We start from the raw sequence: 12,527 nt of genomic DNA, 5'->3' as shown, positions 1-12,527 counted from the left end.
GTGTGTGTGTGTGTGTGTCTGCAACGCGAGGCTCCACAGCACAAACCAGCAAACTGATTATTTTTCAAATGGTAGTCCTTCAAAATAGAGTGTCTATTTACCGTCATTTTTTATGAGGCGTGCCAGTTGGCAAAATACGCAATAGGAAAAATCTTGCCAGGCAGAGGAACAATTGTATGTGAACCAATACGTCTTGGCAACGAATCTTCGTCGGTGGATCAGTCAGAATGAAAAGCATTGTATCCAGCGCTTCAATCCGAGCGAATCCCTCGTCGCCTACCGGCTTGTACATTTATGTATTATAAATAATATATATATATATATATATATATATATATATATATATATATACATATACAGTATACAAATATGTAAAGAGCCGGAGCAGTTCAACATGTTCTTGGAACGAGATATTCACAATTGGCCAAGAAACGATACCCTAAGGTTTTTACAATTCCAAATAGAGTATATGAGTATGTCCAATTATTAAGAAAATTATCTATTTTCTCATTGCATTTCTTCAAATATTGAAAACCAATAAACCTTGGTGTTTCTTCGATAATTGTATCTCGTTAAGATAACATTTTGAACACCCACGTCCACTGTATTTGAAGATATCCAGGTTTTTAATCCTTCCTGACAGCCTCAACACCCTCTCTTTCCTGTTGTGTGGCCAATCTGTGAAGGCATTTAGGGAAAATTTAACATTCACAGGATTGTGCCATTAACTTACATTTCTTATTTAATCTTGAGGCATAAAACTTGCCCAGAGATCCTCAAATCACAATAGCTTACTCTTTGAGAGATACCATATCTTTAACTCCCACAATGTAAACACAGATGGGACAGGCGACTTTGCATGTGCAATGCACAGAGGCCCCCCCACCAGCACTGTATCAGAACGGTACTTTATCAAAGGTATTCTCCTCCAGAGGAAAACTTATTCATGACCAGATAGTTCAAAGGTATGTTATGGTTAGCTAAAACAAATGTCAGGCAAGATGAAGGGGGAAGGGATGCAGGGAGGCGTGTGTGTGTGTGTGTGTGTGTGTGTGTGTGTGTGTGTGTGTGTGTGTGTGTGTGTGTGTGTGTGTGTGTGTGTGTGTGTGTGTGTGTGTGTGTGTGTGTGTGTGTGTGTGTGTGTGTGTGTGTGTGTGTGTGTGACTATGTACAGTACCTGCCTTTATCATTTTCACAACCTTGCAGTGTTCCAGACTCGTTATAGTCCTGTGAATAGAAGCAGCATGGAGGGATTTGCGTCTCAGATGGCTAACCTAAACACCAGAGGACAGGAGTTTGCACCTACCCATCAGCCCCCTCGGTGAGTATGGGAGCACACGGCGATTTGGGGGTCATTTCGCCAATGCATGACATTTCCAGGGCATATTGCAGCTTGGAATCTTCATCATCTTCTCTTGCCCATGGTATCAATTCCATCAGAACAGTGTTGGATGATATACCTTTGGCAATGACAGATGGAAACTACATTGAGTGGTTTATTGGGCCCTTGATTTGTCACCAAAACACTTGAAATTTTAACTCACTAATATAAATATGAAAAACGTTCGGGTGATGGGGCATGGTTTGGGTCATCAAAGTTGCATATATGACAATGTTCGGTGCACCGTTACTCATCACCACCTTTAGAATCACTGCATTATGACAATTTGTATATGGCAAACAAGCAAACATGTTGGTCGGCATACTTGTGCTAAAAAATGCCTGCCATGACCTCAACCTGTTGGTTTTGAGAACGAGGTCATCAAATAATCAATTACAAGCTTAAGCCCCTTACCATGACCATATTCAAATAGTCTTTAAATAAATGCACTTCCCGAAAGTTGTGAGCAGAAATAGCATATATCCTCCATGGCTCGAATCTCGATAACCATCCTCAGCCCCTTCATAAAAATCACATAAAACAATTTTTAAATGACTGGAACTAGAACAAAATATAATTGAAATGTACTGCAGGGTTGATGAAACAATTCCATACCTGTTAAAGAAAGTGGATTATCCTAATCAGTTCTCTACACAGACGGCAAGCAGTTCAAAACACTGCAAGAAAGAAGGCAACGATTTCCCAACAGTGCACGTCACAGTCTAATCTTAGCAGGCTCTCAGCCACGTGGCTAGGGTGTCTGTATTATGGACCTGCTCTTCCAATTGCTCACACTAACTTGTGAACATGAGATTTCAAAAAGAACAGCTCTTGAGTGCCAGCACTCTGGCTCCCGAATCAATCAGAGGCCAATGCAAACAAAACTAGAGCGAATTCAATGGCATACCATCGCAAATCCTCACGCTTCACACCTCAGGCAAAGTTAAAAGATGGCAAAGAGTTCTACCAGGAATTAAAAACGATCTCCCGTTTTGACCACTGTAACCCAAAGTTCCCATCCCATGGGACATGAACCGAAGGTTAAATAAAAAATAAAAACATTTCTTTGCCCACAATGTTGATGGCATGTAATACAAAGTTTAATTTTTTTTTAATGTTTTAAAATGTGCCAGTAATGGCATTTTTTGGTATTTTACCTTTTGACCCTGTCCCAATGGGTGAACCCAAAAATGATACTGCTCTCAAACTTTTTCCATCTGGTGATTATAACTACAAAGTTTGGTGAATTTCTGCACAACCGTTTGAGGAGTTAGCATGATGGCCGGACAGAGCTGATTCCCGCTCCCCCCCCCCCCCAACCACCAAGAAGATTGGGGATAACAAGGTACTTGTTAGTCCCTGAAATGAACTGCTGGTAGATTATATTTAACGACACTTAACATTTCAATTCATTTACAGTGATGTTAATCTACCGGGAAGTTGCAAGAGGGAAGTCAGGTTGAAGATCATTAAAAAGATCAACAAATTGGAGCAAGTAAGAACTTATAATTACATTCTTGTAGGGTTGGCTGGGGGGAAGCTTGGCTCAAGTCTTTAATGAACCGAATGGCCAGGCTTAACGTTCTAAGTAACGAGGGGATAAATTTGTAATTTGTTCAGGATGCCGGCGATAGCTCGCATACTCTTCACAAAGAACATCGTGGGATATTTGCCGTCCACTAATTAATGCTGGCAGATGGGACGCCCGGTTCAGCATCCATCCTAAGGACGATAGACATTGATGAATCGCTCTGCCTGTGAAATACCAGGATGACAGTTTATAGCTGGGCTGGGATTCAAACCCAGGCGAGACAGCTTTGAGGTGAGTGTGCATACCTCTAGTCTAGACGATCCTGCTCGTCCAATTTACCTGATTAAAAAGGTCAAAGAATCAGAATACTGCAGGTTGCAACAAGATTCAATTTATTCAACGTCTGCAAACATTGCGTGCACAATGACATAAAGTAATCACGAGCGGGGTCGCTCTTTCTTTTCCTTGTAGAGGGCCAGCAGAGATACGTTCGCCACCTTCACGACCTTGAAACGCACACCAGGAATGTCTCCCACAGCATGGCCCTTGCGGCCGAAACCTGCCACCAGGACTTCGTCGTTTTCCTGCACATGAAGGGTGACAAAAATGAGCTTTTGCCTTTGCCTTCATATTCATGCACACAAAATAAATAAATAAACAAATACATATAAAAAACTGAGAGAAGCAAAACGATCAGCGGCCCACTCTACGAACCTCAATGAAGTTCAGACAACCATCATTGGGAACGAAGGCTGTGATTTTCTTTCCGTTCTTAATGAGTTGAACACGAACACACTTGCGGATGGCAGAATTTGGTTGTTTGGCCTCAACACCGCTGCAGAGAGGGAGACAAAATGTCAGCGTGCAATGAGATGTGGGGGAGGAAGAAAAGGTAAAGAAAAGTTTGGGTGTTTCCATCCTTAAATACAAAGGCTTTGTTTGCATTTCACATCCCTAGATAACCAATCGCTGAACTGGCCGAGACCTCAGTATGACCTGCAATCCATCGTTACACACGCTCATTATTTCATTGCCAAACGATAAGCACACCTTACAGAGTTGGGAAGTACAGTTCTCTGACGTAGCTTGAGAAATAAGAACCATTGGGCTTTGCGTTATCCAGACAAACATTTTATTTAAAAACAAGGGTTGGCCCAGAGGTTACACTGCCTATCCTACATAGGTAACATCACCTTGTTCTACTTCACTGCTCGATCTCCTCAAATGCCAACATAGTTGCCGTTCAAAAATTGGTTTCTCAATAATGTGGAAGTGGCTGTGTTGACTTTGTGTGTCAGTGCAACGCAATGGTACATTTTACATGGTGGATATGTGGTGGAAGGCACACGAGGGGCAGGGGTTGGGCATTTACACAAACTCACAAAACAGGAAATTGCTTTCTTAGCTACTTGAATAAAGAAAATGGCTAATTAGTTTATGTTTTGTATCCCACTGATAGGCCTGATCTGGATTCGGACCTGAAACAAAATTTAATCGGCTTGTTCTTGTCACTCAACCAACTTGTCCACCAAGTTTCGTCCGAATCCATCCACAACTTTTTGAGATATCATGCTACATATCACTTTTGGTCCCCATCTTGATGGTGAAGAATCAATGAACATCTTGATGGTGAAGAATGTGAGAGTTTGTTCCAAAGGCTGGAAAAAAAGAGGAATGAAAGAGTGAAGGTGAGCAGTGATTCGTGATTGTGGTAGTTTTACCAGAAGGGGGTTGCTGGCGGACCTCGAGCACTGTGGAAATATGGGGGGGGGAGGGAGGGGAGGGAAACATATCGCAGATAGAGCAGGGGGTCGAGACCGGAGAAGATAGAAAGACCACCGACCTACCTGCGGTGAGAGAGTGAGAGGCCCAAAGACTCAGCCTCACCGTGGGAGATACTAATGATCCTAAATGCCTTGGTTTCCACAGCATGAAGTCGAGAAAGGTGAGAGGTAGGAGCACCAGCCCAGAGGGGAGAGCAGTACTCCATCAGGCTGCGGACGAAAGCTTTGCATGTGGTCAGGAGCTCAGGTGAGCAGAGGAAGGATTTTGCACGACGGAGAAATCCCAGTCGGCGACTGGCTTTGGAGGCCAGCTGTAAATGTGGCTTTCCCAGGAAAGATCATGGCAGATAGTGAGACCCAGAAGATTGAATGAAAGGACCTCCTCCAGAGGATTGTTGAGAAAGTAGATGGGATTGGGGGGGGGGGAGGGTGTGTTTCCAAACGGTCCTTTCGGAGAGACATAGTGAGAGTGTGAGATTTGATGGAGAGACATCGTGAGATTTGATGGAGAGACATAGTGAGAGTGTGAGATTTGATGGAGAGACATAGTGAGAGTATTAAAGGAACTTGATCTGCACAATTCAGCAAGACAAATGTGCAGATGACAGCCAGATGTATTCCAACTCAGGAAGACCCTTTACTGCACAATAAAGCCTAATCCTTACACAACAAGTGCAACAACTGAAATTTGAGAACAGAAGAAGTGTTGGAAAGCTCTCAGTAATCCCCAATGCAGTCCAGTTTCATCACTGAGATTTTCATTGCTTTGGATCAAAGAAAATCTGGATCACATCCGATAAGGTTTACAAATGAAGACGTCAAAGCGTTTCCCGAAATGGAGCCAACACATCGCCGGGACAAGTGTGTCCGTGTATCAAGAGAGCAAATCAAGAAATAGGGACGTTTCATCGACTCTGCGGTACATTTCAATATCCATGAATAAAACAAGGACAAATGTATCCAAGAGCCGCGTCCTAAAGGCAATAACAACAACAATTTCCAATATTTCGTCACGTGCCTTGATGGAGCCAATAACGAGACCCGTCATGGAGGCTCCTGTTCATGACGAGAAAATCGTGTATTTACGAAATTACAACACATTAAATGGAATAATCTTTAAATAGTAACGTGAACTTTTCGAAACTTTAAAGCAAATGTCCGAATATTTTTAAAAGTTGATGATAGACGCTCTCAGAAGGCACCCTCAATGCGAGGATGTGTACAGGTGTGTTTAGTATTTAAGGAGATCTGGATCCTGCATATAAAAAAGCAGTCCTAAGGGTTTTGTCTTCACCAGAAGAAGAACAACAACAACGCGGAGCTCTCTTAGAGCGAGCGATCGCTACGTGAGAGCTCCGCGGCTAAAAAGTCAAATCAAAACTTGAACTATCCTCATCCATGCTGATAATAAATGGGAAGTACAACACGTACGAATTTTAAATAAATGTAAATTGAGAAATGAAATGTAGACTTTCTTGAACATTGCTTATTTTCTTAAAACGTTTGACCCCCAGATGCCTCCAAAAAGCATTTCCAACTGTCTCGGGCAGGGGTCGGCAACCATTGACTCGCAAGCCACATCTGGCTCTAATACGATCCCAATGTGACTCGCCGAGCCTCAAAGTTTATCGGTGCAAATGACATAAAGATCAAATAAACTGGCTGAACAATTCATTCAAAATATTATATTTGTTTATAAAACATATTTACAAATGGTCACATGTTGTAATTTTGTGGTGCATATTCATTGAATGTAGATCCACCTGCTGCCCTCCTCGTTAATCTTATTGTTGTTGTTTATTGTCCCAGGCCTGTCCTGGATGAATATGCTCATGATAAGGAGACAAATCTTATTGCTACTTGTATACCTGAGTCTGTAGTTTCATTGTATTTTGATTGGTCAAGATATCTTTCAATCGGTTCATCTGTGAAAGGAATTGAATAGTTTCATCTTCGTTTTTAACGAAAGTTTTCTGGAGTTCCAAGCCTTTAACTAAAAGGGCATTCGGTTGAGCGCATACCTCCGCCACGTAACGCCTAATCCATGAGAACATATCTGGCCCGATACATTTTTGAAATATCATGCTATATAATTGTTTTTGGCCCTATCTCTCAATGGTGAAGAATCACTTTAAAAATTAAATAATTCTCATGTCCAGATTCAGATCTTCACCAAAATCGAATCGATTCGTCCTTGACACACACCAAGTTTTATCCGAATCCATCCACAATTTTTTGAGATATCCTGTAGGCAAGACAGACAGACAGAAAGGGGTGAAACCATAATATAACCTCCTTCACCTTTGGTGGTGGAGGTAATAAAGAGTTGAACATCGCTTGAGTTTTTTGTTAACAGAAAACAGCAAAGGAGCGACAAAATAATCTTTAAATTTTTACTATCTTATTATTACACTTCCCCAATGAAGTAAGTTACGTTAATTGTGTGTTTAAATTGTACGATTGGCTCTTTGTGCACCAACTGGTTGAGGTTTTAATTTTGTTTGGCTCTTCTGCACAAAAAGGTTGCCGACCCTTGGTTTTGGGCAGCGACCATCGTGACTGGTTTAGAGGAGGGCCACTTTTGCCGATAAGACATCAGTGTGAGAGCCACCACACCATCTGCAGGACTCCATAATGGCTGCTATTCGGCCCCACCTTCACATACTCTTCTCCGTTGTGGTTAACTGGGCTGCAAGGATAATTGTTTGTACACTGCAACCATATCCTGATGTCGTTAAGTAGCTTTGATGCTTCATGTTGGAACACTCACTTGAAACCATTCAGTCAATTTGATAGCATTTATGGTGGATTCTGATGGGGCATTTTCACGTGTATTAGCGGGTGCATGTCATGGGCCGCACTTTAATTCACCAGGGGCCACCAGAGGCTCATGGGCCATGCAATGAAGTGCAGGTGTTGAGGGGCTTTGCGGATTCTGGTGCACGAGGTGACCGCAGGTCCACCAGTCCTCCGCCCACGCTGCGCTCACCAGATATATTTTTCATTCAAGACATCCATTTCACAAGTGTGAAATACGAGTCAAACTCGAAGGGCACGCGGTAGAGCGCATACCTCCGCCACACAATGCCTGATCCACGAGGACATGTCAGGCCCATTACATTTTTGAAATATCATGCTAATACAGTACTATATCGTTTTTGGCCCTATTTTTAAATGGTGAAGAATCACTTTTAAAATTTTAGTAGTCGGATCCGATCTGGATCTTCACCAAAATCTAATCAGTTCGTCCTCGTCACACATCCAACCTGTCCACAAAATTTCATCCGGATCCATTGCACAACTTTTTGAGATATCCTGCACAAAAACAGACAGACAGACAGACAGACAGACAGAAAGGGGTGAAAACATCACCTCCTTCACCTTCGGTGGTGGAGATAATAAAAGAAACAACAGAAAAAAAACATCAAAAATCTCAATGTAATCACGACCAACTCCACTTACATTTTCTCCAATACGATGCCTTTGGCGTGCGAAGCTCCACCAAACGGATTAGCTTTGAGCGCAGTTCCCAAGTGCGCTTTCTTGTATTGCTTATCATTCCAGCGCTGCTTCCGACGATGGGTTCTGAGCTTACGAGCTGTGCGTAGACCTCTGCACTTGCCTGTATGGAAAGGAGCAAAGTGGTACTTACAGGGTTCAGTTTGGCCAAATACCCAAAAACAAGACAGTAAAACAAATCGTTCATAAATCCTTAACTGGACCATAACACTGTACAAAATAGCAACAACGTCCCTTCACTAACATTAGTTATGCCTGACAGGATGGTACAAAGGCAATGCATTAGTCTTTGAGTTTAGACTGGGTTCGATTCCCCATCTGACCAGCCTGTAAAAATTCAGCTTCGCTCGCAGGGTGAGCTGCATCACAAGGTACATACACCACCCCCTCAGATGGACGTTAAGCTGGCTGTCCCGATTGCTTGCGTTATTTGGTGGATGTTAAACATCCTGCATTGTGTTTCGGGGGGTGGGGGGGGGAGGGACTAGACGAGTCATCACGAGAAACCTGAACAAATTACACATTTCTGCCACCTTCAGTCGATGAACGTCAGGCCTGACCGACCGGTTCGTGAAAGACTTGGGCAACAAAAAAACCCGTTCCCTGGACGACCCCACAACTACACGTTGGGAACGCCTGCAGGCGCCAAAGAAGTTACTAACTACGAAGATCGGCGAACCAATCACGAAGCTGAACATCGACAAAGATCAAAAGGAACAAAATATAAATAAAAATAAACAAGTTTAAAAAAAAAATTACTCATCGCATCTCAATGTGCCCTCCGTTTTGATCGAACAGATTACATGAACCGACTGGAGTCGACAATTAAAAGAACAAACGTCGATGTATAAACAAGAAGATGAACTCGGTACAGTACGTGGACGCTCGGCCGCGTGCGAGCGGCCATCTCGGCCGGCAAGCCTGACTAGGCCCGAGGCCTATAACTACCGATAACAGCACACAGAATGGACGACGATCGTGCACTGAAGGTCATGGGCGACCAGTCGGAAGGCGAATGTTCGATGCGACATTAAAAGGATCCTGATGCCGCCGACAAGGGGTCCGCCAACACAACTCCAGAAACCCACCCATGATGGCAGCGCGAGATGAATGAGCGAAGAGAAATCCCAGAATCCTCCGCGAGTATTTTTTCTCATATTATTCATTCCTTCTTTCGCTCGATAATTCATTCCCACTTGAGCTCGCTAATTCATTCGGTCAAGCGAATTGTGCGTTATATTTCTGAATAATCCATTCCCAGGCCGTTCACATTTTCATTACCGTTATATATTACATCGATCGTGAAAAAAAAATTAATGCTTTTAGGGAATAAATTCAAACAAAAGTGTCGGCCGGGAATGATTAATATACCGTCCCGGCTGAGGTCGAGTTGTTCACGGTTTCATTTGAACACATCCAGATGATCAAAAAGAATAAGACGAAAGCAGAAGTCGGTCTGAGGTCTAACAGGCCGCCAGCACACCACACCACCCCACCCCACACCACACCACCCCACCCCCACTCCACACCACACCACCCCACCCCACACCACACCACCCCACCCCACACCACACCACCCCACCCCCACTCCACACCACACCACCCCACCCCACACCACCCCACCCCCACCCCACACCACACCACCCCACACCACCCCACCCCCACTCCACACCACACCACACCACTCCACTCCACTCCACACCACTCCACTCCACACCCCACACTACACCACCCCACCCCCACACCACACCACTCCACACCACCCCACTCCACTCAATGAACCATATTGTTTTTTTTCAGGTGTTTGGGTTCGGTTACTCAACTCGGAACCTGCTGCTGCTCCTCTTCCTCTCTCAGCGGTGGTTGCAACACTGATCACAACTGGATTGGTCACGTCCACAGCGATTGTATACCGAGGAGTGAAGTCACCGGAAGTTCACTTTCCGCCATCTTGTCTCCCCCAAAACATCACTGCAGCGAAGTACGAAAACAGCAGACTGGCAATAAGAAATCTCCAAATGCAAACAATAAACTTTGCATGTAACTCATGGAAGGTTTTATGAGTTGGTGTAATGAACTTGTAGAAATCACAGACCTCGTGTGACCGTGAGAGAATGTCACTTTGCGTGGTTTAATCACCTTTTACGTCTGTGCGCTGACGGGGAACGTTGACATTTCACATTTTCATGTGTTCAGTGTATTTTGTGACGTCATACACACGGTGATTAAACGCAGGTGGTGACCTTTCGGCCCATCATACCTGCACCACATCAACACAAGAAAATTCTGGACTTTCTTTTTTCCAACTTCCAGAGGAGTGGGCATGTCTTGGGTAAAAAAAAAAACATCAACCACACCACACCCCTTGACAAGACCCACCCCCATCAACCACACAACACCCCTTGACAAGACCCAACCCCATCAACCACACAACACCCCTTGACAAGACCCACCCCCATCAACCACACAACACCCCTTGACAAGACCCACCCCCATCAACCACACAACACCCCTTGACAAGACCCACCCCCATCAACCACACAACACCCCTTGACAAGACCCACCCCCATCAACCACACAACACCCCTTGACAAGACCCACCCCCATCAACCACACAACACCCCTTGAAAAGACCCACCCCCATCAACCACACAACACCCCTTGACAAGACCCATCCCCATCAACAACACTGCAGACATGCACATAATCATCCATCAATGCTCAAGCTTGCAAAAAGACCTGCCAACATCCCTCTACCCCTCTCTCTCTCTATGGAGTGCAGCCTGTGGCTTCTGGTTACATCATTGGTTGGGATGCGGCTGTGCCGCTGATGCAGTGTCCCCCTTACCAGTACACGCGTACTCATTTTGCCGACCTCGGAAGGATGACGGGCTGAGTCAACCTCCTGGTGTATATTAATTCAGCGGCCAACGGGACTTGAACTCAGGACCCTGGGATCCCAAGCCGCCACCCGAACCACGAAGCCAACACCAGGCTTTTTCCTCTACCCCTCAATCTCCATAACATCCAGGTTCCTATCTAATTCCAATTTAAACCCATCTACTGTTTCTGTCACCAATTCCTTTCCAGGGAGACCGTTCCATGCATTAACTACTCTTTGAGTGAAAGACCCCTACCTCACTACCTTCTTAACTCGAATCTTCTTTACTCTCAAGCGGTGCCCCTGGTGCGATCACTGTGTCTACTCTGCTGAATAATTCTTCTGCACTTATTTTGTCGATGCCCTTAAATACCTTAAACATCTCAATCATATCGCCTCGTAACCTCTTTCTTTCTATTGCATAAATCCCTATCTCCTTCAACCGCTCCTCAGCTGAGTCGAGTGAGGCCCGGAATCAATCTGTTCGCCCTGCGTTGAACCCTTCGACATGGCGGCGATGTCCTTCCTGAGTTGTGGTGACCAAAACTGCACACAATATTCTAGACGTGGCCCTCACTAAATTCCTGGGCTATGTTAACAACTCTTTTGATATATAATTGATCCCCCTCCAAATACAACTGAAAACCAGATTTGCTTCACATTTTGCTGCCTGGCACTGTGCTGCCTGCTTACCTCCCATTTCTCTTACCACCCTGAGATCCTTCCCCCATGTGACACACTCCAACATTACCCCTTGTATCCTGTAATCTCTATTTATATTGTTCTTCGGAAGAACTTCTTCCCCATCCCCAACACCTTACACTTGCTCAGGTTAAATTACATTCTCCAATCTTTTGCCCAATCTATGAGAGTATCAACACTTTCCTGAATCTGATCACCACCCCCTCTGCTATCCACCTTCCCTCCAAGCTTTGTGTCATCTGCAAATTTGGAAAACCTCATCACCCCTCTCTCCAAATCATTGATGCAAATAATTAATAGTAATGGTCCAAGTTCAGATCCCTGAGTACATATAAAGTTGACAACATTAAGAGAAGAAAGAGAGGTGGGATGGAAGGGATCCATGGTGTTAGGGAGAGAAGTGACTGAGGGGGAGAGTCTGATGTGGGGGGGGGGGGTTCCTTCCCCCACTCCTCCAAATGGTAGGGGAATGTTGATTTAACCTGAAGTTTGTACATTCTAAAACATTATTGTGTGTAAAATGAAAGCAGTCTGATCATCTTCTTCATTTATTGATGTAATTTTTCAGTTTTTAACACGAAACTCCTGAATATGTTTTGAACTTTGCATTGTATAACACACTGGGAGTGTTGAGATGGGGGTGGGGGTACCCCACGCTGCCTGTGAGAAAAGTACACAGCTTCATGATATTATTTACGAGAAGGATATTATATTTATAAGGTTTCAGAA

General features: G+C 44.2%; 2 protein-coding genes across 10 annotated transcripts in view; both read right to left on the bottom strand.

The window, feature by feature from the left end:
* ASB15 (ankyrin repeat and SOCS box containing 15) overlaps nt 1–3,252 on the bottom strand; it is an 84,437-nt gene extending 81,185 nt beyond the window's left edge. For 6 of the 9 annotated variants that reach the window (XM_085898220.1, XM_085898225.1, XM_085898221.1 and 3 more), the window contains exons 1-3: nt 1,997–3,010; nt 1,307–1,460; nt 1,178–1,227 (exon numbers count right to left, since the gene is read on the bottom strand). In XM_085898220.1, coding sequence (XP_085754346.1) covers nt 1,178–1,227; nt 1,307–1,437 — 181 coding nt within the window. In that variant the 5' untranslated portion in view covers nt 1,438–1,460; nt 1,997–3,010. Of the gene's footprint in view, nt 1–1,177; nt 1,228–1,306; nt 1,461–1,996; nt 3,011–3,217 lie in introns of those variants that run through there. The other 3 variants (XM_085898219.1, XM_085898228.1, XM_085898224.1) reach the window with 3 other exon arrangements.
* Nucleotides 3,253–3,287: 35 nt separating this feature from the next.
* On the bottom strand, nt 3,288–9,422 carry RPS23 (ribosomal protein S23). Its single transcript, XM_085898230.1, has 4 exons — nt 9,304–9,422; nt 8,159–8,318; nt 3,627–3,747; nt 3,288–3,496 (listed from the first exon to the last, which is right to left on the bottom strand). Exons 1-4 carry the CDS (start codon nt 9,305–9,307, stop codon nt 3,350–3,352), a joined length of 432 nt encoding a protein of 143 aa, XP_085754356.1. The 5' UTR covers nt 9,308–9,422; the 3' UTR covers nt 3,288–3,349.
* Nucleotides 9,423–12,527: the final 3,105 nt, after the last annotated feature.

This window comes from Eptatretus burgeri, chromosome 10, assembly GCF_056783735.1.
Source record: "Eptatretus burgeri isolate ZD-2024b chromosome 10, Ebu_testis_v1, whole genome shotgun sequence".
NCBI classification, from domain to species: domain Eukaryota; kingdom Metazoa; phylum Chordata; class Myxini; order Myxiniformes; family Myxinidae; genus Eptatretus; species Eptatretus burgeri.
This window is presented reverse-complemented; position numbering and strand designations above follow the sequence as displayed.

Excerpts from the sequence above, each read along its gene's own strand:
- RPS23 (XM_085898230.1), bottom strand. Across the intron at positions 3,748-8,158 it reads GGCATCGTATTGGAGAAAAT|CGGTGTTGAGGCCAAACAAC; the intron begins GTAAGTGGAGTT and ends CCCTCTCTGCAG. Across the intron at positions 3,497-3,626 it reads GTTGTCTGAACTTCATTGAG|GAAAACGACGAAGTCCTGGT; the intron begins GTTCGTAGAGTG and ends CTTCATGTGCAG.